Source organism: Corylus avellana, chromosome 11, assembly GCF_965113065.1.
Source record: "Corylus avellana chromosome 11, dhCorAvel1.hap1.2, whole genome shotgun sequence".
NCBI lineage: Eukaryota > Viridiplantae > Streptophyta > Magnoliopsida > Fagales > Betulaceae > Corylus > Corylus avellana.
Genome location: NC_142500.1, coordinates 19,692,082 through 19,718,334, shown reverse-complemented (window position 1 = coordinate 19,718,334; position 26,253 = coordinate 19,692,082). Strand labels below are relative to the sequence as shown.

The 26,253-nt window shown below is 36.3% G+C and overlaps 4 protein-coding genes and 2 pseudogenes across 5 annotated transcripts; 4 read left to right on the top strand and 2 right to left on the bottom strand.

The window, feature by feature from the left end:
- Positions 1–224: 224 nt before the first annotated feature.
- On the bottom strand, positions 225–3,342 carry LOC132166270 (F-box/LRR-repeat protein At3g59190). The gene is made up of 4 exons (XM_059577061.2): positions 3,117–3,342; positions 1,579–2,539; positions 758–919; positions 225–652 (listed from the first exon to the last, which is right to left on the bottom strand). Exons 2-4 carry the CDS (start codon positions 2,521–2,523, stop codon positions 323–325), a joined length of 1,437 nt encoding a protein of 478 aa, XP_059433044.2. The 5' UTR covers positions 2,524–2,539; positions 3,117–3,342; the 3' UTR covers positions 225–322.
- Positions 3,343–5,024: 1,682 nt separating this feature from the next.
- Positions 5,025–8,953, top strand: LOC132166191 (protein KINESIN LIGHT CHAIN-RELATED 2). The gene is made up of 2 exons (XM_059576970.2): positions 5,025–6,895; positions 8,289–8,953. Exons 1-2 carry the CDS (start codon positions 5,136–5,138, stop codon positions 8,461–8,463), a joined length of 1,935 nt encoding a protein of 644 aa, XP_059432953.2. The 5' UTR covers positions 5,025–5,135; the 3' UTR covers positions 8,464–8,953.
- A 1,331-nt stretch (positions 8,954–10,284) lies between these two features.
- Positions 10,285–13,592, top strand: LOC132166693 (protein KINESIN LIGHT CHAIN-RELATED 2). Its single transcript, XM_059577558.2, has 2 exons — positions 10,285–12,123; positions 13,063–13,592. The coding sequence occupies exons 1-2, from the start codon at positions 10,454–10,456 to the stop codon at positions 13,259–13,261; spliced, it is 1,869 nt and encodes a 622-aa protein (XP_059433541.2). The 5' UTR covers positions 10,285–10,453; the 3' UTR covers positions 13,262–13,592.
- Positions 13,593–14,340: 748 nt separating this feature from the next.
- On the top strand, positions 14,341–17,500 carry LOC132166349 (protein KINESIN LIGHT CHAIN-RELATED 2). The gene is given in 3 exon segments (XM_059577151.2): positions 14,341–16,111; positions 16,984–17,154; positions 17,156–17,500. Coding segments are annotated over 3 exon segments (1,965 nt in total). The 5' UTR covers positions 14,341–14,405; the 3' UTR covers positions 17,244–17,500.
- A 1,131-nt stretch (positions 17,501–18,631) lies between these two features.
- Positions 18,632–22,084, top strand: LOC132166350 (protein KINESIN LIGHT CHAIN-RELATED 3-like; annotated as a pseudogene). The gene is made up of 2 exons (XR_015909500.1): positions 18,632–20,357; positions 21,662–22,084. The product of XR_015909500.1 is annotated as a protein KINESIN LIGHT CHAIN-RELATED 3-like (transcript).
- Positions 22,085–23,670: 1,586 nt separating this feature from the next.
- Positions 23,671–25,096, bottom strand: LOC132166552 (RING-H2 finger protein ATL16 pseudogene; annotated as a pseudogene).
- Between the last annotated feature and the right edge of the window lie 1,157 nt (positions 25,097–26,253).

Here is a 26,253-nt window from a genome sequence, read left to right as displayed (position 1 = left end):
TAGATCAAAATTTAATAAAGATCAATCTCATATTCAATGGTAATTTTAAAAGTCATTTATAAGTGTAAAAAAAGAGAATAAGTATAGCCCTCCTTGGAAATGAGAGAACCAAAAAGAAATAAAAAGCAAATATTGATCACATAAAATTAAGTATAAGCTTATAGATTCAGGGATTTAAAACTAATTATCACGGAACTAGAACAAACCAAATTCGCACACACAAATATTCCAACTTCACAGAATTAGCACGAGCCATACTTTACATTTCCAAAAAATACAGGAATTTCATGGCTTTTTTCTAGAGCAAGGGCTCAATAAAAGATCAGGACAAAACAATTTTACATTTTGTTGACCTATCAGGGGAACAATCATACCATTTCACAACAATTTTACAATTGTGTGATCCTCTAGGGAGCTCTATCAACTGTTTACAAAACTTCACTCGATTCTCTAAGCTCAGAAACACCGAGAAAAATATAACTATTTTCTCCAAGACAACTGCCTTCTTGAGCAAAATTTTTATGGCAGAAAGCCTATTCTCATCTCCATCATACCTATCGACTTTAATCCGCTTGAGATGGGACAAAAAACATGAAGGCACTGGGTCCAATATCCTATCATCTTCTTCCTCACAATTTGATGTCAGACCGCCCTAAATGATCATTTCAAAATAAATGTTTTATCCATCATTGTAAATCAGCTGTAATAAGAAGGAATAGATACAAGATAGTAGACATTGTAGATCAAGTGAGGTTACCGTCCAAAATTTCAGATTCTCAAGACAAGGAGATCTTTGCAATATCTTCAGCAGTGCTTCAGAACTAAGATCTATTGACATTTCAGTGACATTGAACATCAAGCTCACCAGGTTATTGAACATAGGCATATGAGGTAGGAGTTCTGCTGCATATCTTAGAACCTAAGCATAGGATAAAGTAATGCATCATAATTAAAATACATCCAGAAACAAAGCAAATGAAAATGACAAACACGATATTAAAGCATGCTAGGATCATAGTGGAGAGTGATTAATAATTATCAAATTAGATTTGAGAAGAATAACTTGGAATTAAACACAAACCTAATCAGCAATTTCTAATCACTCACTAATATAGGTAGAAAGTCATCTGAATTTAGTAGTAAGAGACTGTATAGGACAAGGGTAAGACTTCGTTCAAGTCTTACTGACCAAACCAAGATTTATTTATTTATTATTATTTTTTTTTTCTGGGCAGAAGAATTTTCTGTTTAATATCAATAACACATAGCCTAAGAGTAGAAACATAAACAACATATGGACACTTTCATCACCATCAGAGAAGCACTTATCCAATGGTTTTCCAAAAGCTATACAGATACTAAAAGAAATAAAAGACAACTTAAATAGCATGAAAACATAGAAAGGTTACTTTCCTTTATATGACATTAGCTTTACCTTCGGTTTGTTACCCTTTCCGATTTTACCACTAAAATCATACCACATTTATGCAAGCAATGCAAAGGAGAGCATAATTTTTCCAGCATTATGTTGATATGTTACAGTAAAATATGAATTTACAAAGAGAGACGCAGGCATACCTTAACCACCTTAGAGGAAAGTCTTAGGAATTGTACGTTGGAGAGCCCTGTAAGAAGCTTATGCACGCGATGAGCAATTTGTTCTGATGTATCATTAGTTCCAAGATGAATACTTGCCTTTTCTAGTGAGAATGACTCATATAAGCAATATTCGTTTAACAGACAACCACAGTAATTAAAATTTTTGAGACCAACTCCAAAAATCATAAACTGACAACCATCCCCATAACACTCAAATTCGAATATGCTCATAGAATGAAGCTTGGGAGCAGAAATACGCACAACCTTGAGATCAACCCAGCTGCAACGGTTTAATTCCAACTCCTCAAGGACAGGCAGACCAGAGAAAAACTGCTGGGTTAAGTATTCATCTGAAAATGTTACTTTTCCAATATTCAAGACTTTGAGATTTGAGAAACAAATTGTAGAGGGAAGCTTGAAGATACAGCTCGTATAAAGGTCCAAGCTTGTCAATGTCTTGGAAGTAAACAAGCAATAAGGCAGTGAAAATTCTCTTTTGATGTTTTCAAGCGTAATAAACAACTCTTGAACATTATGCCTTACTGCAGCAGAGATCCACGTATTAACACGAGATGCATCACTTAGCACATCACAACAGAGACTGAATCGTTCTATAACAGAGGAGTCACGAAGGCAAAACACCTTGTCCACAAACTTCATAAAAAGTGGTCTCCTAAGCTTTCGCTTAGCGTGCGAGGCATGTAACAAGTTAAAATCTAGATTGGGAATCGAAGCCCATAGGTATTCCCACCTTTTGCAAAGCACGCTTGTCCTAACAGCATCTTCTGTTCGAAGAAAGGAAAGAATGTGTAGAAGAATCTCCTCGGGTAAGTTACCTAAGCAATTACTGTTCCCATCAATGTCCTGTTCTACATTCAGTTTCTGCTTCTTAATGGGTTTTTGAATAAGTGAATTAGCCTCCATGATTCAGATGGTTCCCCTGATACATCCAATACTTTGTCAGATACGGTAACATCTTTTTGGTGTAAATGATGGAATAATATAGAGAATAGTAGTGTCTAGTGTGGGTTGTGTTGAGGTTCTGTAGAATTATGTTGAGTGTGTTTTTCTGCATAATTGTGTTAGAGTTCACACTGAGGATTGTAAAAAAGTTCTGCAGATTGTATTTCAGCAGTTTGTGTTAAAAAGGAGAGTTTTTGTACTGATTGTTTGTTAGTAAAAAAATTTATTCATCGAAAAAAGATGCAGTGACATCCATAAAAGGCTATAGGCCTGTGATGGAAACTTTGTACAAACACATTAACACTGAGATACAAAGTTACAAACATTCAGCTAAAAACATGAGCATTACTAAGGGATTTATTTTCAGCTACAAACATGGGCTAATGCAAAATTTTGGATATTTCAGAGTCTTAACCAGATTGAAAGATTCAGTATTCACTTGTTTATTTTTCTGGGTATTTCTTATTTACATTTCTAACATTTACCACAATCAAGAAAGGAACAGAATTTTCGCTATTACTTGAGGATCATAAAGACAAAGGTTGGATGATTACCGCTCACGCCACCGGCGATAGCGTCCTTGGACTAATCCAAGCTGGTCGGCAGCCTCTTTGACGGCTCCGGAAAGGAGGGAGTCGATGTGTCCGACCGGGATGGCGTGGCGGCGGAGGAACTGGTAGCAGGTGCGGGTCGTGAGGGAGGAGAAGAGAAAGGTTGTTATACAACTAGGGAAAAATACTGAAAACGAAAATGCTACTGAGTTGTGTTGGTCACTTTTCTTAAGAAAATATTTGTTCAACCAGAATTGGTATGGCAAATTTTTTTTCAGAATACAATGAATCTTAGAAACTTTTATATTATAACTATGTTTTGTACAAACAAAGATAAAATCCGAAAATACCCTCAAATTTTTTATTCTAATCAGGCCAAAAAAATAAAAGGATAATCTTTTTTTTTTTTTTCTTTTCTTTTCTTTTCTTTTAATTCAAACAAATATATTAAAGAGAATTGAATTATCATAAATGATTATCTATTCTCAGATAATTTCGAATTTCAAAATAAAATTGTTATTTTGAATTTCGAAATAAAACTGTTGCTTTGAATTTCGAAAAATTAAATTGCTATAAACTGATAATCCAACTGACACCTAAATTTGACCGAAAATGAATGGTCATGATCAGATTGCTCCAAGCTCCAATGCCACTAGCGCCCTACAACCCATGCCACGCGCGCTGCGTGCGTCCGGTACTTTGCACCGTACGGTAACATGTATTAGAGTGTACCCGAGAATAGCTTATTTAACTGTCTCTTTCTAATATGGGATAACTTTCATTCAATATTTTTTAAAACTTTCTATTTAAAACATTCTCAAGACACAAAATATTATCTATATATATATATTTATTTTGAAAATATTTCAACAAAGGTGAGAGAGAAGCAAAAGAGGAGGTGGTAGCCGGTAGGGCCTGTTATTATTTTAAATACCAACCAATTAATGAAAAACAATTTTTCATATTACTTTTAGGGTCTCACTCAAAAATGGAAATTAATAATTTTTTTTCCAAAATATTTTCAACGCAAACTTTAATGTCTCTCAAAAACCATTTTACATCAAATGCAATCTTAATGAAATATGATTCATGTTGGTAAAGTATTGATCATATATTGCAAAAGGTGAGAAAGTAAAAGATTTGGAGGCATGATAAAAGCACAATTTTAACTCAACTTTTTTCTTATTTGGTCTTTTTTTTAAAAAACAAAATAAAAGAAAAAGAAAAATTTTAAAGCAATAACATCCTATGTGGTTTTGTTTTGTTTTTTTTTTTTGGTATTTAAAAAAAAAAATGAATTTTTCTTCATAATAATGACCAGACCCTTTTTATGAAGAAAAATACTATTTTTTTTAAAAAATAATATCAAAAAATTGTGCCTTTATTATTTCTCCCAAAAAAATGTCACAATATTTATATTCTCTTTGGATAATGTTATAATATTTTATATGATTGTGTTATACCCAAAAGTGAAAGAAAAGAAATGAAAAAGGAAATAATAATTTGTTGTCTTTACTTTATAATATGGCTCTGTTTGCCATTGGCCCTGGAACGGTACTGTTCTAAGGCCTCCTTCAATCTCCAAAAAAAAAAATTTTCACCTCAAAATTTATCTTAATATCTCTATTTTTTATATCATATCATTTTTTTTTTATTATTCAAATAAAAAAATTACTACAAAACAAATTTTTTACATTTTTTCATATAAAATATATTTTTTCACTTTTTTCTCCAAAATTTTTTTACTAAAACTAATCAAACATATATTATTAAAAAAAACCTACAGTATCAACCCTAAAACAGTACCGTTCCAGGGCCCATGGCAAACAGGGCGGTAGTAATGGAAATTAAAACTTTTAAGGGAAAATATCTGTAATTCATGAGCATTTGAACCTGTATACACGACAAAATGGGTTTGGTATTCTCTGTTCCAAAACAGAGAAACCTCAGTTAAGGGTTTTGTAAGGGTTTACTGAAACTCTAATTTCAGCAAATATCCAGAGACGTCTCAAAAGTTGCACCATGAGAAAAAATCCAATTTCACTTCTCTTAAACCTCTCTCGTCAGGGACCCAAATCTTTTTCCCCTCTGATTTACAGAAACTACGCTTCCCCTTCCTCTTCCTCTTCCTCTTCCGCACCACTGGACTCACCCGCACTTTCCAAGCTCTGGACCCGTGCCCATGGCTTACTATTGAAGGTCAATAAGACTACACCAAAGCGATTTCAAAAGACGGAGTCCTTTGTTGATAAAGCAACCCAATTGCTGTTAAGGCAGAGAAAACTGAAAGAAAAATGTGAGCTTGAAGAGGCTTTTGAGTCTGCAAAGACCAAGGAGGAAATGCTCAACGCTTTTAAGAAGATGGAGTCTGCTTTTGATGAGAGAGAGCTTGCACCGGCTTGCTTGAGAATTGGCCTCAAACTTAAAGAAGACGGTGAGGACCCTAAACAGATTATATCTTTTGCAAATAGAGCTTTGAGAGGTTTTGATAAGGATGATGAACCTGCTTTTTTACTTATTGCCTGGACTTTGCACTTGTTGGGTTCTGCTAAATATGACTTGGGGGGTGAGCTTGCGTTTGCTGATGGATTGCAGTACATTGATAGGGCAGATAGGATATTGGGTAGGTTAGAGAAAGAGGGATGTAGTGATGAGGATTTTAGGCCACTGCTTTACGCCGTGCAGTTTGAGTCGGCGAATTTGAAGGTTGGACTTGGATGGTGGCAGGAGGTCATTGCTCATCTTAGGAAGTGTTTGGACATCAAGGAGGTGATTTCGGAGAAGGACGGTCTGGGGTTGGGTAAAGCAAACCGGTATTTGGCCGAATGCTATGTTGCACAATTATACTTTAAGGAGGCGTTGCCGCATTGTATGAAGGCATTGGAGATACATGAGAAGCAGTTGGGACAAAATTCGGTGGAGGTTGCAAGTGATAGGAGGCTTCTTGGGGTTATCTACACTGGGTTAGAGGAGCATGAGAAGGCATTGGAGCAGAATGAGTTATTGCGAAAGGTTTTAAAGAATTTGGGTCTTATTTCGGATTTGCTCCTAGCAGAAATTGATGCTGCAGATATGCAGATTGCGGTGGGGAAGTACGAAACCGCTATTAATACTTTGGAAGGAGTTGTTCAGCTGCCGGATAGTAAGACTCGGGTGTTATGTAATCAGGGAATGTTTGAAGACTCAAAAAGGTTTCTGGAGATTGATGAGGATAGTAAGACTCGGGCGTTTATCTCAATGGGAAAAGCATTTTGTAATCAGGGGAAGTTTGCAGACTCAAAAAGGTGTCTGGAGATTGCTTTGGGAATTCTTGAGAAGAAAAGGTACGAGAAGCATACGTTCATTGTCGATGAACCGGAACAGGATGCATACTCGGAGATAGCGATGCAGTACAAAACTATGAATGAGCTTGAAACTGCAACCTCTTTGCTAAAGAAATCTAAATGCTATTATGAGAGGGAAGGTGCTTGGGACAGGCTTTGGGGAGGAAATCTTGCAAGACACGGGTGGTTTCGTTTTTTGATAGGTGATGCGAAAAATGCTGTTTATTTCTTTGATCAATCTCTGAGCTATTTTTATCGTAGGTTTGGCCAGAATCATTATGTAGTTGGGTATATCTACAACTATTTAGGGGTAGGGTACTGGGAGAGAGATGGACCTGAGGCAGCAGTTATGAAGTTTGTAGAAGCAAAGGACATCCTGAATGCATATCTTGGTCCTTATCATCCAGATTCAATTGAGGCATCTCAGAACCTTTCAAAAGCTTATGGTGCCATCGGAAGGTATGAATGCTTTTCCTGGTCACTGGGCCGATTTCCTGCATGGTATTTGATTAATTTATAATTTATTGGTTATTAGAATTGCCTTGTGATAAGAACACAGAATAAAATAAATACATAAAATAGATATCAATTGCTAATTGATAAGAAACGCACAATAACTTGGAAATAAAATAATAGAACTTGGATTGATATTTCATTTCATGATTTCTCTTGTAGCATTAGGATTACATTTATAGGAAACTGAATAGCGTTTAAACAAGGAAATGGTATACAACTTATTGTCTTGCTGTATTGGAATTGATTTATGTAAGGACAGTAACCGTTATTGATGAAAGGTAGTTCTTGAAGATTGCTGTCTTTCCATGTTTATTATCCAACTTCCGTATTTGTTGTTCTTCATTACCACTTGCGTTAGGCGGATCTTAACACCTTGTATTTGAAATCTGTTTAATAATAGGGATACTTCCGTGATGCTGTTTATCTAGAAACTTCCTTTCCTTGAGGCCTTTATTAAAGAGTAACTTTTATATGTATAGATAAATAGTGATCACTTTTGTGGGAATAGTTAAGAATAGTTTAAGTTTCTTTTTCTTGATAAGTAAGCGTAAGGCGCCCCATGTACACAGGAAGCCAACTAATTAGCGGTAGAAAAAAAATAAAAAAATCATGATAATTAGTCACCAAAGGAGAAACACATGCAGTAAAGATACAAAGTGTTGAAAAATAAAGACTTAATTTTTTCCAAAGTTCTCTCATAGTCTTCAAAACGCTTATTTTTTATTTTCCTCCATAGATACCACAAAAGGCACGACGGCACCATCTTCCACACGGTAGTGAGAGAAGTTTCCTGCTATATATTCTTCTACTTTTGTGTTTTTCCATGAATCCTTGGACACTGTTCCCTTGCTGCTGGTATATGCAATTCAAGCTAGATTTTATACCTTTTTTGTCTTTCAAAAGTCTATATCATGACTACATAAAATTTAAGGTCATAGTTACCCCCATCAAATCCTATGATGCTGGAGTGATATTCATTGGATTTTTAGCTTACTGTTCATGTCTTCCTGAGAAAATGTAAATTGCCCTCTATGACTAATGATCTTAGTGAATTTTAAATATAAAACTATTTTGGATTCTATACCTACTGATACACGGTACTTTTATTCAATAATTGAAGTACTTTATTGTGATACCCTATCTTGAATTATTCCAATGGTTTTCTTATCGAGCACCTCATGCAAAGATGTGAAGGAAACATGTTAATCTGCATGTGTTTTTTCCTCATGGCAGCAATTAAGTGACAAAAATCAGGGTGTTAAATTTGACTTGTGTTATCTTTAGCTATTATGGGTGCTATCAATGTTCATTTAAATTTATCTCTGGGTTTCTGCAGATATGCTCTAGCAATTGAATTCCAGCTGCGAGTGATTGATGCTTGGGAAATCCATTGCCCTGAACTCCGAGAAGCCCGCCAACTGCTTGTAGAGCTGAAGAAAAAAGCTGATGGTGCATCATTGGGGGAGCTGAAGAAAGAAGCTGATGGTGCAAAGCTTCCCGTAAAGGCCTAGCTATGACTCCCAAGTTTTCCTTTAAACTGAGTTAGCGAAAATTCTTCTAACTCAACTTATTAAGTTAATATTTGTTCTTAAAAATATATGATTCTTATGTGCATTTGTAATAGAGCATGTGATTCTCAAATGTATTTTTTAAAAAGGCATATGAGAATCACATGCCCAGATGCCCTCAATACATATATCAATTTAATAAACTGAATTGGAATAAAACTTGGTATCTTCAAGGAGGACTCAACCATATGCAAACGTCTCTTCAAAAAGGACTCATATTCTTGGCGGTCAAAAGCAATCCAAAAAGTTAGTCCAAATTTTGAGAATTCCTATATAAACTGATTTACTGCATATTCTATCACATTGCTGCTCGCTTGGTTTTTCTTTTTGAGCATTATCTCTATAGTGTTTAGGGCCATCTTTTTCTCCTTTGATTTATTGAGAGTATGTATGTAGCCCGTCATTGTAAGCCAATGCCTTATGATTTTGATTCATCTATAAAATGGCCTATTGTAATCTCTATGTATCGTGAATTGGATCATGTAGGGGTGTAAGCGAGCAAACTCGAGATCGGCTCGTATAAGCTCAATTCGATTATTAAATGAACTGTTTATGAACACAAATTCTTACTCCAATATTAAACGAAGCAAATTCGTATAAGCTTGGCTCGACTCGTATATATATAAAATTGCTTTATTTAATGTATTTACACTGAGAAAGAGAAAGTGTATCCCACCATGTATAATTGTTCATATGATTTTTTTTTTTTTTTAATAGTTGCTCATATGATTTTTTTGCTCCGCTGATGAGTTGGAAGAGTGTCCCACACTTGATGAGTATCTCCATGCCAAAAGGATCCAAACTCCTCCCACATGTTCATCTCCATGCCAAGAATCCAAGTCCAACCTCCAACCTCTCACATGGTCAAAGTGCCCAACACAAGTCAAAGTCCTACTTTCCCTTGTGTTGTTTGTCTAGCCTTTTCATAAAACACAATGCCGACTTTTGTCCTACATTGCTAAAACTTAGCTTACTCCCACTCTTACCTATCTATAAAAATGAAACACAGCATTTGAGATACAAGAGCTTGGCGCGCCCTTGCTACAGTAGGAGATTAGGTGCAAGCCAATAGTTTTTTTTTTTTTATAAGTACAAGCCAATAGTTATGCATGTCAATTTCAGTCCCTCTCTCTTCGAAATTTGTGCAATGTCTCAATTTTTTTTTTTTAATGCAAAAATGACAAAAAAATACCCCTAAAACAAATTTAGAGATAAATAAAAAATAAAAAAAAATCTGAATTTTGTCTATTTTTTATTTATTATTTTTTTAAATTTTTTCTCTTTGTTTTTGAATATTTGCAAGTTCGTGGGACATTGCAAATTGTTTAAAAGTTGGAAGGAGGTAAACGTATTTTTTGGAAAAATATATATTTATTCTTCATCTTACGTTTTCTCAATTTATACCAATCTTATAAGCTAATGGATCCACATTATTTACAAAATAAAACCTTACATATGTTTTGAGCTCAAAAACTTTGGATCGAAATTTTCAGTAATTAGATCGCTCAAATTTTATAGAAATTGAGACATCCTAGTAGGGATTTGTGAAGTCACTTATCTCATATACGTGTATATCTCATCTTAAATGACCAAATTTTATATATAAAAATAAATAAATAAATAAATTGAAGAACATAATAACATGAGTCCTCATCCAAAAAATGTACACAAATGCAAAGATCTATCACAAATATGCTCTGCATGAGCACTTGAAGTTATATACACCAAACGAGTAATATTATAATTTACATTTTCTCTCTTTCTCGATTTGGAGTATTTTCTCTATTTCCTTCCGTAAAACGTCGTTTTGAGGGACCTCCGAGTCTACTTCTTCCTTCAACCCCTAAACAGAGAAACCTCGATTTAAAGGGGTTTTCAAAGGTTTAAGGAAACCCCAACATTTAGCAAAACCTCTCTTCTCTAAAATTCCACCATGCGAAAGGCTTCAGTCTCAATTCTTTCACACCTCTCTCGTTACAAACCAAAATCCGTTGCCCCTCTTCTTTCTAGAAATTACATATCCGGTCCTTCTTCTTCTTCCTCACCACTAGTCTCACCCACCCATCTCAAGCCCTGCTTCAAAACCAATGGTTTATTGTTCACGCCGAACCAATTTAGGACAAACCCAATTCGAAATATGGACACCCTTGTTGAGAAACCAAACCAGTTGTCGTCTAGGCAGAGAAAAATTCAGGAAAAAACTGAGCTTGAAGAGGCTTTTGAGTCTGCGAATACCACGGAGGAAATGCTCATGGCTTTTAAAGACATGGAGCCAGCTTTTGATGAGCGAGAGCTTGGGTTGGCTTCCTTGAAACTTGGCCTCAAACTTGACCAGGAAGGCGAGGATACTGAAAAGGTTCTATCTTTTGCAAATAAAGCTTTGAAAGCTTTTGATATAGATGATAAACTGCCTTCTTTACCTCTTGCCATGACTTTGCAATTAATGGGTTCTGCTAATTATGACTTGAAAAGGTTTGCTGATAGTTTGGGGTACCTTAATAGGGCTAATAGGATCTTGGGTAGGTTAGAGCTAGAGGGTATTAGTGGTGAGGATTTTAGGCCGGTGCTTCATGCAGTGCAGCTTGAGTTGGCCAATGTGAAGACGGCGATTGGGAGGAGAGAGGAGGCTCTTGAGCATCTTAGGACGTGTTTGGAGATTAAGGAGGTGATGTTGGAGAAAGATAGCATGGAACTAGGTAAAGCAAACCGGGATTTGGCTGAAGCATATGTTGCAATTTTAAACTTTAAGGAGGCGTTGCCGTACTGTTTGAAGGCATTGGAGATACATAAGGAGCACTTGGGGCAGAATTCGGTGGAGGGTGCATATGATAGGAGGATTCTTGGGGTTATCTATACTGGGTTAGAGGAGCATGAGAAGGCGTTGGAGCAGAACGAATTGTCGCGAAAGGTTTTGAAAAATTTGGGTCGAAGTTCTGATTTGCTCCGTGCAGAGATTGATGCTGCTAATATGCAGATTGCACTGGGAAAGTATGAAACCGCTATTAATACTTTGAAGGGTGTTGTTCAGACGGCAGATAAGGAAAGTAAGATTCGGGCACTTGTGTTTATCACGATGGGGAAAGCCTTTTGTAGTCAAGAAAAATTTGTGGACTCAAAAAGGTGTTTGGAGATTGCTTGTGGAATTCTTGACAAGAAAGAGACGACCTCTCCAGTGGAAGTTGCTGAGGCGTACTCGGAGATCTCAATGCAATACGAAAATATGAATGAGTTTGAAACTGCAATTTCATTGTTAAAGAGATCAGCAGCTTTGCTTCAGAAGCTCCCGCAAGAACAGGCCTCCGAAGGAAGTGTTACTGCAAGAATAGGGTGGTTGCTTTTGTTGACTGGTAAGGTGGCAGAGGCTATTCCTCACTTGGAGTCGGCGGCATCAATTTTGAAAGAGTGCTTTGGTCCCAAGCATTATGGAGTTGGGTACATCTACAACAATTTGGGCGCAGCCTATTTGGAGCTAGATAGACCTCAGTCAGCTGCTCAGATGTTTGCTGTGGCAAAGGACATCATGGATGTATCTCTTGGTCCTCATCATGCAGATTCAATTGAGGCATGTCAGAACCTTTCAAAAGCTTATGATACCATGAGAAGGTATGATTGCTTTTCCTGGTCTCTTGTCTGTTTTCCTAGATTGTCTTTAATTAAGTTATTAGTTATTGGAATTGAATTGTGTTTCTGAATCTGTTCAATAATATGGTTACTTCTGCGATGCTGAGTAATTTAGTTGCTTCCTTTCCTTGAGGCCTTCATCAAACAGGTTCTTTTATGTGTAGGGATAAGTAATGAGCACTCTTGGGGAATAGTTATTATTAATTATTCATCGCATAAAAAATATGATTCTGTTAAAAGTAATCATTCTTGTAAAGTCTCAACCTTTGTGCATTGGAACCTTTTGTCTGCATCAACTTGGATCTGCTTAATGTTCTCTCTTTGAAAATGTGAACATTAACCATTCCTATGTAATGTTTCTTTCTCACTGCTCACCATGTTTGTCTTCAAAAGTCTTATCATGACCGCCATGAAATTTGGGCTTGTAGTTACACCCACCCAATCCTGCATGTCTTCCTCAGAAATCTAAACCTCCCTCAGGACTGATAATCTTGGACTTAAAGCTAAAAATATCTGGAAATGCATCGCTCTTTCTCAGATTCAAGGAAAAAGATTTTGTCAAGAGTCCAGGATTTGACTGTTTGCTTAAATTGGCTTGTTTTGTGGCTTATTTCTATACCTATTGATTTCCTCTATTTCTTTGACAATTGTATTAATAATTTAATATTGTTTGTTGGCTGTTGAAATACTTTATTTTAGCACCCTATCTTTAATTATTCCCACGGTTTTCTCATTGAGCACTTAGTGTGAAGATACACACATGCATAGATGTGATAGCACATAATGACTGCATGTATATATTCATCATGACAGCAATTTAGTGACACAAAAAGAAATAGTAAAGTTTAATTTGTCTTATCTTATCTTAAGCTATTAGAGAAAATGTTATGTTTGTTGAGATGTCTCTCATGGTTTGTGCAGCTATGCTCTGGCAATAGAATTCCAGCAGCGAGTAATTGATGCTTGGGAAAGCCATGGCTCAAGTGCGGAAGATGAGCTCAGAGAAGCCCGCCGACTTCTCGAACAGCTGAAGAAAAAAGCCTGTGGTTCATCATCAAACGACCTTCCGATGAAGGCATTACCCTCACCTCATACTAATGTCTCTTCCGGGAGCTCATAGCCTGATATTCTTGTTGGTCAATATCAGTTCAGCAATATTTAGAGAATTCCCGTACAAACAGATTTACTTCATGGTCTATCACACTGCTGCTTTCTTATGTTTTTCTGAGCATTATACCTGAAGTGTTGAGGGCGATTTGTTGTTCTTTTGACTTATTGAAAGTATGTAAGCAGCCTGAGTTTGATTGCGGTGAACTTATCATTTGGAGTTTTCAAGATGCCAATATGTTAGTGATCCTGTAGTGATAAGTTTTGTGTAACAAATTATGAAGCATTCTGTTTGTTTACATCAGAAGATTTTGTTTTCAATGAAAAATTGTCTACTCTTTCAAGTGTCAACCCGTTGGATGCAGCCTAGTGGCGAAGAACTGTAGACTCGGACATTTTGGGTTCAATTCCACATTAGGAATTCTCTAGATTCACATGATACACGATTCTGGCGGGTGAGATGGTGTATCGAGGGTTTACTCTTCAAGGATGGATCCGGAAGTCATGAGATTCCACATCATTAAAAAATAAATAAATAAAGTGGATAGAGTGTGTTAACTCAGCGGAGATGTACGTAAAATAAAAGCTAATGCAAAGAATTCATTTTCATAATACAAATTATATTTCACAGATTTAAAATTTTAAATAAAATAATGACGTGACACTATCATTAAATACAACAAAACAAAATTTTAACCGAAGTTCATCTCCATTTAAACTTGAAATGGAGATCCAAAATTTATAAAAAGGGTAAGTGCATTTACCTTTGCTAACTATCAATAAATTTACAATGTCTTTTTTGCAATGTCCCCCCAATTTATCATTGAAATTGTAATGTCATTTTTCTGCAATCAAAATGAAAATAATAACCTCGATTAAAAAAATAAAAAATATATATATATTTTCCTGAATTTTGTCTTTTTATTTTTACAGATTCTAAGGAGGATAATACAAATTTATTCCTAATTAGATGGAATGCATATAATCTCCCTTAAATATGAAATGTTAGCCGTTGGAATATTTTCTCTATTTCCTTCCTTAAAACGTTGCCGTTCTGAAGGAGCACCTCCGAGCTAAACAGAGAAACCCCAATCACCACGGCTTTTCCAAGGTTTAAGGAAACCCAACTTTCAGCAAAACGTCTCTAGAATTCAATCATGAGAAAAGCTTCAATCTCACTTCTTTCACAGCTCTCTCGTCAGAAACTCAAATCCTTCGCCTCTCTTCTTTCTAGAAATTACGTATCCAATCCTTCTTCTTTTTCTTCCTCACCACTAATCTCACCCACCCATCCCAGTCTCAAGTCCTGCGCCAAAACCCATGGCTTATTGTTCAACTCCAACCAATTTAGGACAAAATCAGTTCGAAAGATGGAGACCCTTGTTGAGAAACCAGACCAGTTGTCTTCTGGGCAGGGAAAAATGAAGGAAAAATCTGAACTTGAAAAGGCTTTTGAGTCTGCAGAGACCACGGAGGAAATTATCAAGGCTTTTCAAGAAATGGAGTCAGATTTTGATGAGAAAGAGCTAGGAATGTATTCCTGGAGAGTGGCCGCCATCCTAGAATTGGAAGAAGAGGATCCTGAAAAGATTCTATCTTTTGCAAATAGAGCTTTGAAAGTTTTTGAAAAAGATAATCAACTGTTTTCTTCTGCCACGGTTTTATTTATAATGGGTTCTGCTAATTGTAGATTGAAAAGGTTTGCTAGTAGTTTGGAGTACCTTAATAGGGCTTCTAGGGTCTTGGATAGGTATCAACCAAATGATGATGATCTTTGTTGTGAGGATTTTGGGCGGATGCTTTTCTCAGTGCAGTGTGGGTTGGTCAAAGTTAAGTTGGAGCTTGGGAGGACAGAGGAGGCTCTAGAGCTTCTTAGGAAGTGTGTGGAGTTTAAGGAGGAAATGTTGGAGAAAGATAGCAGCCTTAGCAGGAAAGTGGGTTTAGCAAACCGGGATTTGGCTCAATTATATTTTGCAAACTTAGACTTCGAGGAGGCCTTGCCATACTGTTTGAGGGCATTGGAGATACATGAGAAGCACTTGGAGCAGAATTCGGTGGATGTTGCGTGTGCTAGGAGGCTTCTTGGGGTCATCTATTCCGTGTTAGAGGAGCATGAAAAGGCGTTGGAGCAGAATGAGTTGTCGCGGAAGGTTTTGAGTAATTGGGGTCAAAGTTCTGATTTGATCGATTTGGAGATTCTTTCTGCTAATGTGCACATTGCACTGGGGAAGTATGAAACTGCTATTAATACTTTGAGGGGTGTTGTTGAGATGACAGATGAGGATAGTTTGACTCGGGCATCGGTGTTTATATCAATGGGGAAAGCGTTGCATTTGCAAGAAAAAATTGAAGACTCAAAAAGGTGTTTGGAGATTGCTTGTGGAATTCTTGACAAGAAAGAGACAGCCTCTCCAGAGGAAGTTGTTGAGGCATACGTGAAGATCGCGATGCAATACGAAAGTATGGAAGAGTTTGAAACTGCAATTTTATTGTTAAAGAGACCAGTAGCTTTTCTTCAGAAGCTCCCGCACGAACAGCCCTCCAAAGGAAAAGCTAATGCAATAATAGGGTGGTTGCTTTTGATGACGGATAAGCTGGCAGAGGCTATTCCTCACTTGGAGTTGGCAGCGTCAAGTTTGAAAGAGAGCTATGGTCCCAAGCATATTATGGTTGGGTATATCTACAACAATTTGGGCGTAGCATATTTGATGCTAGATAGCCGTCATGGATGTATCTCTTGGCCCTCAGCTGCTGAGACGTTTGCAGTTGCAAAGGACATCATTGAGGAATCTCTTGGCCCTCATCTACAAGATTCAATTATGGCATGTCAGAACCTTGCGACAGCTTATGATTTCATGGGAAGGTATGATTACTTTTCCTGTTTTCTGGTCTGTTTTCCTAGATGGTATTTAATTAAGTTATTGGTTATTGGAATTGAAGTGTATTTCTTAATCTGTTCATTAATATGGTTACTTCTGCAATGCTGTGTAATTTAGTCGCTGCCTTCCTTGCAGGATTTATCAAACAGATTATTTTATATGTAGGGATAAGTAATGAGCACTCTTGGGGAATAGTTATTATTAATTATTATTCATAACATAAGAAATATGATTCTGTTAAAAGTAAGCAATCTTGTAAAGTCTCAACCTTTGTGCATTGGAACCTTTTGTCTGCATCAACTTGGATCTGCTTGATGTTTTCTCTTTCAAAATATGTAATGTTTCTTTCTCACTGCTCACCTTGTTTGTCTTCAAAAGTCTTATCAGGACCACCATGAAATTTGGGCCCTCAGGAGTAAGGACTTATAATCTTGGACTTTAAAGCTTAAAATATCTGGAAATGAATCTCTGTCTCAGATTCAAGGAAATAGATTTTGTCAAGAGTTCTGGAAATGTGAACACTAACCATTCCTATGTATTTTGTGGCTTACTTCTATACCTATTGATTTCCTCTATTTCTATTGCAATTGTATTAAACATAATATTGTTTGGTTGACTGCTGAAATACTTTATTTTAGCACCCTATCTTTAATTTTTCCCATGGTTTTCTCATTGAGCACTTAGTGTTTTGATTACACGCATGCATAGATGTGATCAGCACATCATGTCTGCATCTATATATTCAACATGGCAGCAATTAAGTGACACAAAACAAATTGTAAGTTCAATTTGTCTTGTCTTAAGCTATTGGGGGATGATGTTATGTTTGTTAAGATGTGTCTCTTGGTTTGTGCAGCTATGATCTGGCAATAGAATTCCTGCAACGAACAATTGATGGCATGGAAAGGTATGAATCAGGTGCAGAGGATTGTCTCAGGCATGCCCGCCGACGTCTCGAACAGGTTAAGAAAAAATCCCGGGGTGAACCGTTGTCAATCAGGTTTTCCACAAATGTATTTCCCTTGCGAATGCCCTATCCCTAATGCTAATGACTATTTTAGGAGCTCACAACCTGATATTTTTGCTGGTCAAGATCAATCCTGCAGCAAAATTTAGTGACTTCCTGTACAAATATATCTACTTCATAGTATATAACACTGCTTGCGTGCTAATGTTTAGGTGTCTAACATCAAACCGATTTTCCCACTGTATTTTTGTCCTCTATGGCAGTAATGGATTGTAAGTCAAGCAAGCAGCAATCTAGTTTTAGTTCTTTCCCTAGTAAAAAAAGAGAGAACAGAATTACATGTATAACACTAAACTGGTCAATTGGTGAATTTTTCTGAAGATTAGCTATTACCATTAACGTAGAACTTTGAATGTCATTTTCTGAAGAGTGATAGTCAATATTATAACCTCAAGCTCTCAAATGGGCTTAGCCTTCTTTGATGACAAATTTTGCAAAAGAAGTTTCTCCAGAGAGCTAAAGAAGAAGACCAAGCTACTCTCATGATAAATGCAGGGATTTGTACAAGAAATTCCATTCTTTTGCGTATACTAAGAGCCCGTTTAGTCTTGAAATTTCGTAGGTCAAAAGTGCGATTTTAACAAATTGTGAAAAGTATCTTGTTTGGGAGTGCATTTGAAAGAAAATGGTAGTATGAAAACATGAAAAAAAATCTATATTCTCAAATAACAGGTAATGTGTGTATTTTTAAAAACACAGTTTTAAAGGTTGAACTGGTAATGTGTGTAACACTATATTTAAGTAAGGTGGCACCGTATATATCATTAAATATATAACAAAACTAAATTTTAACTGAAAATCATCTCCATTTTCACTTAAAATTGAGATCATCCTTGCTTGAACTTGTATGCTTGATTCAAACAAAACATAAATATTTATAAAAGGGAAACGTGCATTTAGTCTATCTAATTATCAACAAATTTATAATTTCTCTCAAATTTTACAATTTTTGTAATGTTCTCCCAATCTATTATTGGGATTGCAATATCTACCTTCTGCCATGAAAATGACAAAAATAACCCTTAAAAAAAAAAAATTTAAAAAGTGAAAAAATATATATTTTTCCTGAATTTTGTCTTTTTTTTCTTCTTTTTTTTTGTTATTTTAAATTTTTTATTTTTTTTAACCAGTTTGAGGGGCAGAAAAAAAAAAACATTACAATTAACGATAGAATCATTACAAAGTACATTACAAATTTATTCCAAGTTAGAGGGAATAAATGTAATTATCCTTAATAAGAAATGTTAGTCGTCAGAATCTTTTATCTATTTTCTTCAGTAACATGATGTTGTTCTGAGAAAACATAAAGTAATTCTAAGTGGTTTATTTGTATTTTATTAAAAATGATATGGCTATTAAAATCATCATTGAACTTGTGATCATCATTATTAAATTTTAATTAAAAGATAATTTTAATAATCAAATCATTACAGGACATAAGTAAACTACGTAAAATTACTCGCACCTCCGATTCGGCTTGAGAAATGGCGATTACAAGGGTTTTTCGAAGGTTTGAGAAACACTAGCTTTCAGCAAATCCTCACCATGAGAAAAGCTTCGATATTTCTTTCACAGCTCTCTCGTCACGAAATCAAATCCTTTGCCCCTCTTCTTTCTAGAGATTACGTATCCAATCCTTCTTCTTCATCCTCACCACTAGTCTCACCCACCCATCTCAAGCCGTGCGCCAAAACCCATGGCTTATTGCTCAAGTCCAACCAATGTAGGAGAAACCAAATTCGAAATATGGACACCCTTACCCCTGTTCTTGTTGAGAAACCAGACGAACTTGCACAGGCTTTTTGCTCTGCAGGGAGCGCGAAGGAAATGCTCAAGATTTTTAAAGACATGGAGTCATGTCTTGATGAGCAAAAGCTTGGGATGTTTTCCGTGTTACTTGGCCTCAAACTTGGCACGGAAGGTGAGGATCCTGAAAAGGTTCTACCTTATGCAAATAGAGCTTTGAAAACCTTTGAAAAAGATGATCCACCGTATTCTGAATTTCTTGTCCTGACTTATTTATCTCTGGGTACTGCTAATTTTAAATTGAGAAGGTTTGCTGAGAGTTTGGGGTACCTTCAAAAGGCTATTAGGATCTCGGATTGGTTAGAGGCAAATGATTTAAGTGGCAAGGATTTTTGCGGGTTGGTTTACCCAGTGCTGAATGTGTTGGCCAGAGTGAAGATGGTGATTGGGTTGAAAAAGGAGGGTCTAGAGCATCTTGGGAAGTTGGTGGAGATTAAGGAGAAGATGTTTGGGAAAGATAGCAGGGAGGTGGGTGTAGAATACCGGGATTTGGCTCAATCATATGTTTCACAGTCATACTTTAAGGAGGCCTTGCCATACTGTTTGAAGGCATTAGAGATACATAAGAAGCAGTTGGAGCAGAATTCGGTGGATGTTGCATATGCTAGGAGGCTTCTTGGGGTTATCTATACTGGGTTAGAGGAGCATGAAAAGGCGTTGGAGCAGAATGAGTTGTCGCAGAAGGTTTTCAGTAATTGGGGTCAAAGTTCTGATTTGATCGATTTGGAGATGTTTTCTGCTAATGTGCACATTGTACTGGGGAAGTATGAAACCGCTATTAATACTTTGAGGGGTGTTGTTGAGATGACAGATGAGGATAGTTTGACTCGGGCATCGGTGTTTATATCAATGGGGAAAGCGTTGCATTTTCAAGAAAAAATTGAAGACTCAAAAAGGTGTTTGGAGATTGCTTGTGGAATTCTTGACAAGAAAGAGATAGCCTCTCCAGTGGAAGTTGTTGAGGCATACGTGAAGATCGCGATGCAATACGAAAGTATGGAAGAGTTTGAAACTGCGATTTCATTGTTAAAGAGACCAGTAGCTTTTCTTCAGAAGCTCCCGCAAGAACAGCCCTCCAAAGGAAAAGTTAATGCAATGATAGGGTGGTTGTTTTTGTTGACGGATAAGGTGGCAGAGGCTATTCCTCACTTGGAGTTGGCAGCTTCAATTTTGAAAGAGACCTATGGTCCCAAGAATTTTATACTTGGGTATATCTACAACCATTTGGGTGCAGCATACTTGGTATTGGATAGCCGTCATAGATGTATCTCTTACCCCTCAGCTGCTGAGACGTTAGCAGTTGCAAAGGACATCATGGATGAATCTCTTGGCCCTCATCGAAGAGAGTCAATTATGGTATGTCAGAACCTTTCAACAGCTTATGATTTCATGGGAAGGTATGATTGCTTTTCCTGGTCTCTCATCTGTTTTCCTAGATGGTATTTAATTAAGTTATTGGTTATTGGAATAGAATTGTATTTCGTAATCTGTTCATTAATGTGGTTACTTCTGGGATGCTCTGCAATATAGTCGCTTCCTTTCCTTGAGGGCTTTATCAAACAGATTATTTTATGTGTAGGATAAGTAATGAGTTCTCTTGGGGAATAGCTATTATTAATTATTTGTCACATAAGAAATAATTTTTTTGATAAGTAATCAAAATATCAATAAAAGCGTAAGGCGTCCCTAGATACCTGGGAAGTGTACAAAAGAAGCCACCTAGCTTATAAGGGCAAAAAGAACAAAAAAATCATGATGTCTAATCGTCAAAAGAGAAACAAAAGCAGTTGTTCAAACATACAATGTGCTGAAAAATAACAATTTACTCTCCTCCAAAATCCTCACGGTCCCCAAAACTGCTATCATTCATTTCTTTTCAAAAACACCACAAAAGGCACGAAGGCACCATCTTCTACACAACAACACTTTAAGTATTGCGAGCAGTCCTTATCACATAAGAAATAAGATTATGTTAAAAGTAAACATTCTTTTAAAGTCTCAACCTTTGTGCATTGGAACCTTTTGTCTGCATCAACTTGGATCTGCTTAATGTACTCTCTTTCAAAATGTGAACACTAACCATTCCTATTTAATGTTTCTTTCCCACTGCTCACATTGTTAGTCTTCAAAAGTCTTATCATGACCGCCGTGAAATTTGGGCTTTAGTTACACCCACCCAATCCTGCAACGTCGGGGGTAGTATACTAGTATTCATTGAGTTTTTAGCATATTGTGCATGTCTTCCTCAGAAATCTAAACCACCCTCGGGACTTATAATCTTGGACTTTAAAGCTAAAAGTATCTGGAAATGTATCTCTGTCTCAGATCCAAGGAAACGGATTTTGTCAAGAGTTCTGGAGTTGACTGTTTGCTTAAATTGAATTTATTTTGTGGCTTTCTTCTACACCTATTGGTTGTGTCTATTTCTGTTGCAATTGTATTAAATATAATGTTGTTTGTTGGACTGTTGAATTACTTTATTTTAGCTCCCTATCTTTAATTATTTCCATGGCTTTCTCATTGAGCACTTAGTGTTAAGATACATGCATAGATGTGAGTAGCACGTCATGTCTGCATGTATATATATTCATCATGGCAGCCATTAAGTGACACAAAACAAATTGTAAGTTCAATTTGTCTTTATCTTAAGCTATTGGGGATGATGTTATGTTTGTTAAGATGTCTCTCTTGGTTTGTGCAGCTATGATCTAGCAATTGAATTCCAGCAGCGAGTAATCGATGCTTGGGAAAGTCATGGCTCAAGTGCTGAAGATGAGCTCAGAGAAGCACACCAACTTCTTGAAAAACTGAATCAAAGATCTCATGGTGCATTGCCAAACAATCTTCCCTTTAAGGTATTGTCCGTGCAAATGCCCTATCCCTCAATCTAATGACTCTTCTAGGAGCTCACAACCTGTTTTTTTTGATGGTCAAGATCAATCCTCCAGCAAAATTTAGTGACTTCCTGTACAAATATATCTACTTCATGGTATATAACACTGCTTGCGTGCTAACGTTTAGGTGTCTAACATCAAACCGATTTTCCCACTGTATTTTTGTCTTTTATGGCAGTAATGGATTGTGTGTCAAGCAAGCCGCAATATAGTTTTAATTATGCTTTTGAGCCAGTTATTGCCTATGATTAATGATTACTTTTCAGTGGTAGGAAATCGTGTTAGCTTATGATAGTAAAACTTTGTATATTTCTTGGAAGATTACTATGATGTTCATATCTACAAGACCCAGTTTCTAGACATTAGTCATGATGTTGTCCACTTCTACATGTTATGTTACTTTCACTTTATTCTGATTTGTAGAACAGAAGGAAAGAGATTTTAATTGATCCACAAACAGATCAAGACCCTCTAGAATTTATAGGATAATTTGTCTAACAGAATTTATAGAATATTTCGATGGAAACTTTGTCATATCGACATTTATCACTTCATTATTTATCATATTTATCATCATCGATTAAAGAATTCTAGAGAATTTTATCCGGTGATAAATAATGAAATGATAAATGTTGACAAAAGAAATTGTCAGCAATAATTTGAAAATAATCATTGAAATTTGAAAATATCTACTTGGTAGAATATTGTACGAATTCTAGGGGATCTTGAACTAAACTTAGTTTCTTCTTCAATTAAAAAAGAGAAAAGAAAATAGAGATTATAGCACTAAACTGTTCAGTTAGTGATTTTTTTTTTTCGAGATTAGCTATTGCCATAACGTTGAACTTTGAATGACATTTTCTGAAGAGTGATAGTCAATATTAAAACCTCAAGCCCAGATGGGTTTAGCCTTGTTTGATGACATTTTACAAAAAGTATCTCCAGAGAGCTAAAGGTGACCAAGCTACACTCATGGATTACCCAAGATGCGCCATGCTAAATGCAGAGATTTGTAGAAGAAATCTCATTCTTTTGAATATACTAAGAACCTGTTTGCCCTTGCAATTTTGTATATCTAAAGTGTGTTTTTAAACAAAATTGCGAAAAGTATCACGTCTAAGAGTGTGTTTGAAAAAAATGACGGTATGAAAACATGAAAAATTCACGTTTCAAATGGCAAATAAGGGGTGCATTTTAAAGACACATTATTTTAAATATCAAACCGCGATTTTACAAATCGTTTAACTGCATTTTTAAAAATTTTGTTTTCATTAGTTGCTTATGAATGAAAGCAGTGAAAATGTTTTGCCGATTAAACAAAAAGAGTAATGCTATATATCACATTTTTATTTTACAATGTTGATGTGGCAATCTTAACTAACTTTTTAACTTTTTTTTTTTCAGCAAGTACTGATCCAAAGGTTGATTAGAATCGTTATGTCAGCATTATGAGATAAAAATGTAATTTTAAACATTACTCAATACAATTTTTTTTTTTTTTTAATAGTCTTTTTCTTTAGATTTGTTGTTGGGGAGCTCACTTTCATAGGTTTTTTTTTTTTTGTTTCATCGTTATCTTTTTCCCCATTTGCTTGGGGAAAAAAAAAAAGAAAAGAAAAAAAAAATTTTGTGCACTTCTCCAACATGTATATCATTGCTTGCAGGATAAAAGAAGTTGGAGATCATTTCCAATGAGAGCTTTCTCATGCGTTTGCTTATAGTCATTCATTCTATGGGTCCCCTCATCTCTGGCTTCCATTTTCTTTCCACTCCACCACCTCTCTATATCTCTTTCTCTCTCTCTCTCTCTCTCCCCCCGTGTGTGGGAAACTCTTGATGAAGGGAGAATCATTATCACTCATGAAGGATCAAGAAACAGAGACAATCTTATCCACTCCTAGTGGTTAAAGCAATCATTCTTTAGCTCATGCCTACATTTCAGAGATCAGGGTTTGTCTAATTTTCCCAGTTTTGTGTGAATCTCTCTACACCCATCTGTTATCCTTTTATGTAACTATTCAATAATCTGTTAAAAATTGCAGCATCTCCACTCCAAAGCAAAAAATGAAACTCAAAAAAGACATGAAAAGAAAAAAAGTAGATTTTCTCAGTTCTCACATTACAACTCACACTCTGTGGGAAGAATTGCATTTCTGGATCCTCTGCAATGTCTAAATGGAAAGAACGATCTTCGACCTCTGCTATCACAATCTTCACTTGTGCTAACCTCGCTCTGATGCCGATTTTGTTGAACGATCGCTTGAACGGTTAAGTAAAGTTGTTGATCAGCTGCAGAATCCATTGAGAAAGATCTTCTGATAGGTTGAATAAAAAATTGATCATCTTTCTTTCTTACATCAATGCACTCATCACCCATGATAGAAACATGGTGGAACTTTCTTGCTTTTAAGTTTCCTGGCTTCTTTTCCAACTTTCTTGGTGAATGACTTCTAGGCTGCAGCACTGGAACTTCTAGTACTGAATCATTTCTTTCTTGTTGCCTTTGTGGTAATGTGATTTCATCTTCTCCACCCAGTTCAATTACCACAAAATCTTCATCACTGCCCATGAGACTACTGGACAAGAGCTGAGAGTCCTGTGGTGAAGAGCTCGGCGCAACGATATGATCGACCCGATACCGGCTTGTCCCGGAAATGCTTGATCTGCAGAGAGGACAATTGGCATTGCTTTGAAGCCATATGTCAATGCAATCCAAGTGGAATGCATGGCTGCATTTGGGAAGAACTCTAAGCATATCCTGTTCTTGGAACTCATTCAAACAAACCACACAGCAGACACCTCTCGCCTGATCACCTTCTCTTTTGAATTGAAAAGTTGGGATTTCACGAATTACCGATTCATCAAGCCCGTGATTCCACATTGTGGGGGAGAAAGCTATAAAGGGATCTTCATTTTGACGAGCCTGCAGTACAGAAAACCATCTCCGCAGATTATCTTGATGCCAATTTGAGCAGCACTTGGTCACAAAGATGTAGTAGCCAACAAGTAAGAAAGCTGTGGCCATGATGCATAGCACAGCAATGGCTAATATGGGAAAAGCAGACTCTGAAGTTGGGTTTGGCTGGTTTGGTGCCATAAGCAGTAGTTTGAGAGATTTTTGAAGCAGAAATGGAGAAGAAAGATATATATGTGTTTGACTAATGGTTTTACTAAGATCTTGAATGGAAAGACTCAAACAAGTGAATCACAAACAGTAATTTATATTCCATAGAGAGACTTGAGGAAAGTGGGGCTAGAAAGTTTTATTTTAACATAAATAAAGAACCCCATTGAATGCATCATGCATGGGCTGAAAAATTCCAGGAACATGCACATGTGCTTCTTTTGTGTGCAGAGGCATACATGGAGATGAGAAGCCGCAGGGTTTGACTTGAGGTACATGTGGGAGCTTGAAAGCTTGGTATTTCTTTTTGTTATATTATAATCATAGAGTCGGTCCATTAACTCGGATATCCTGTTTCTTTTTCTTTTTCTTTTTTTTTTTCTTTTCTTTCTGTCTCTCTCCCCTCCTTTATTAAAAATGCAAGACTTTTCACACATGACAAAACCTGTCTCCCAAGTCAAAACCCATATAAAAGTAATGGGGGACTTGCTTGTGGCTCTATGAGTAAAACTTAAGAAAGAATGGCCCCAAGTCAAAACTCAAGTACATGCAGCACATTATTTGTGTTGGTAATGGCAATTGGAAAAATGTTTTGAGAATTATATTTTTACTATAATTTATTTAACAACTCACATGGTAGCATCTTAATGATTAGAAAAATTAGCTTTTAAGGTGTAGCTCAATTGGTTGAGGACCACGTCTCATGTCACTAGTTAGTTCGAATCTTCTCTCCTCCCTTCTTGTACAGATATGTCAAAAAAAAAAAAGTCGATATACTATTATCACATCATCCCAGTGAAATGAGATAAGATGTGGGTGTAGTATGTAGTATTACTCTTACTCTTAAACATATTAAAATCTAAATGGCTCCGGTTCCTGTTGAAATTAGACTCAGAAATTGAAACATGTACACGTAATAGAACACAAGGAACACATACATGTCTCAATTCCCACGAGCTCAATTTTAACTGGAATTAGACCCACGTAGAAATAGAATACCTTCTTTCGGGTTTGATTTGGATCCATATTCAGTGGGAGGTGTCGTAGACTAAAATTGGGGCTCCATTCCAAAAGGGTCATATTCCAATTGAACCCGGACCCATTTATGAGGATAGTGGATTATTTTATAATTACCAAAAAAATCAAAAATAAAACTTGTACGGTCCTAGTCCTACCATTCTCCAAAGCATCATTGGGCTGGTTACAAAAGTCCAAACCCTACTTCCAGGCCCAAAACTAGCCCACGTCACTCACTCCCTAAAAATATATATTTTG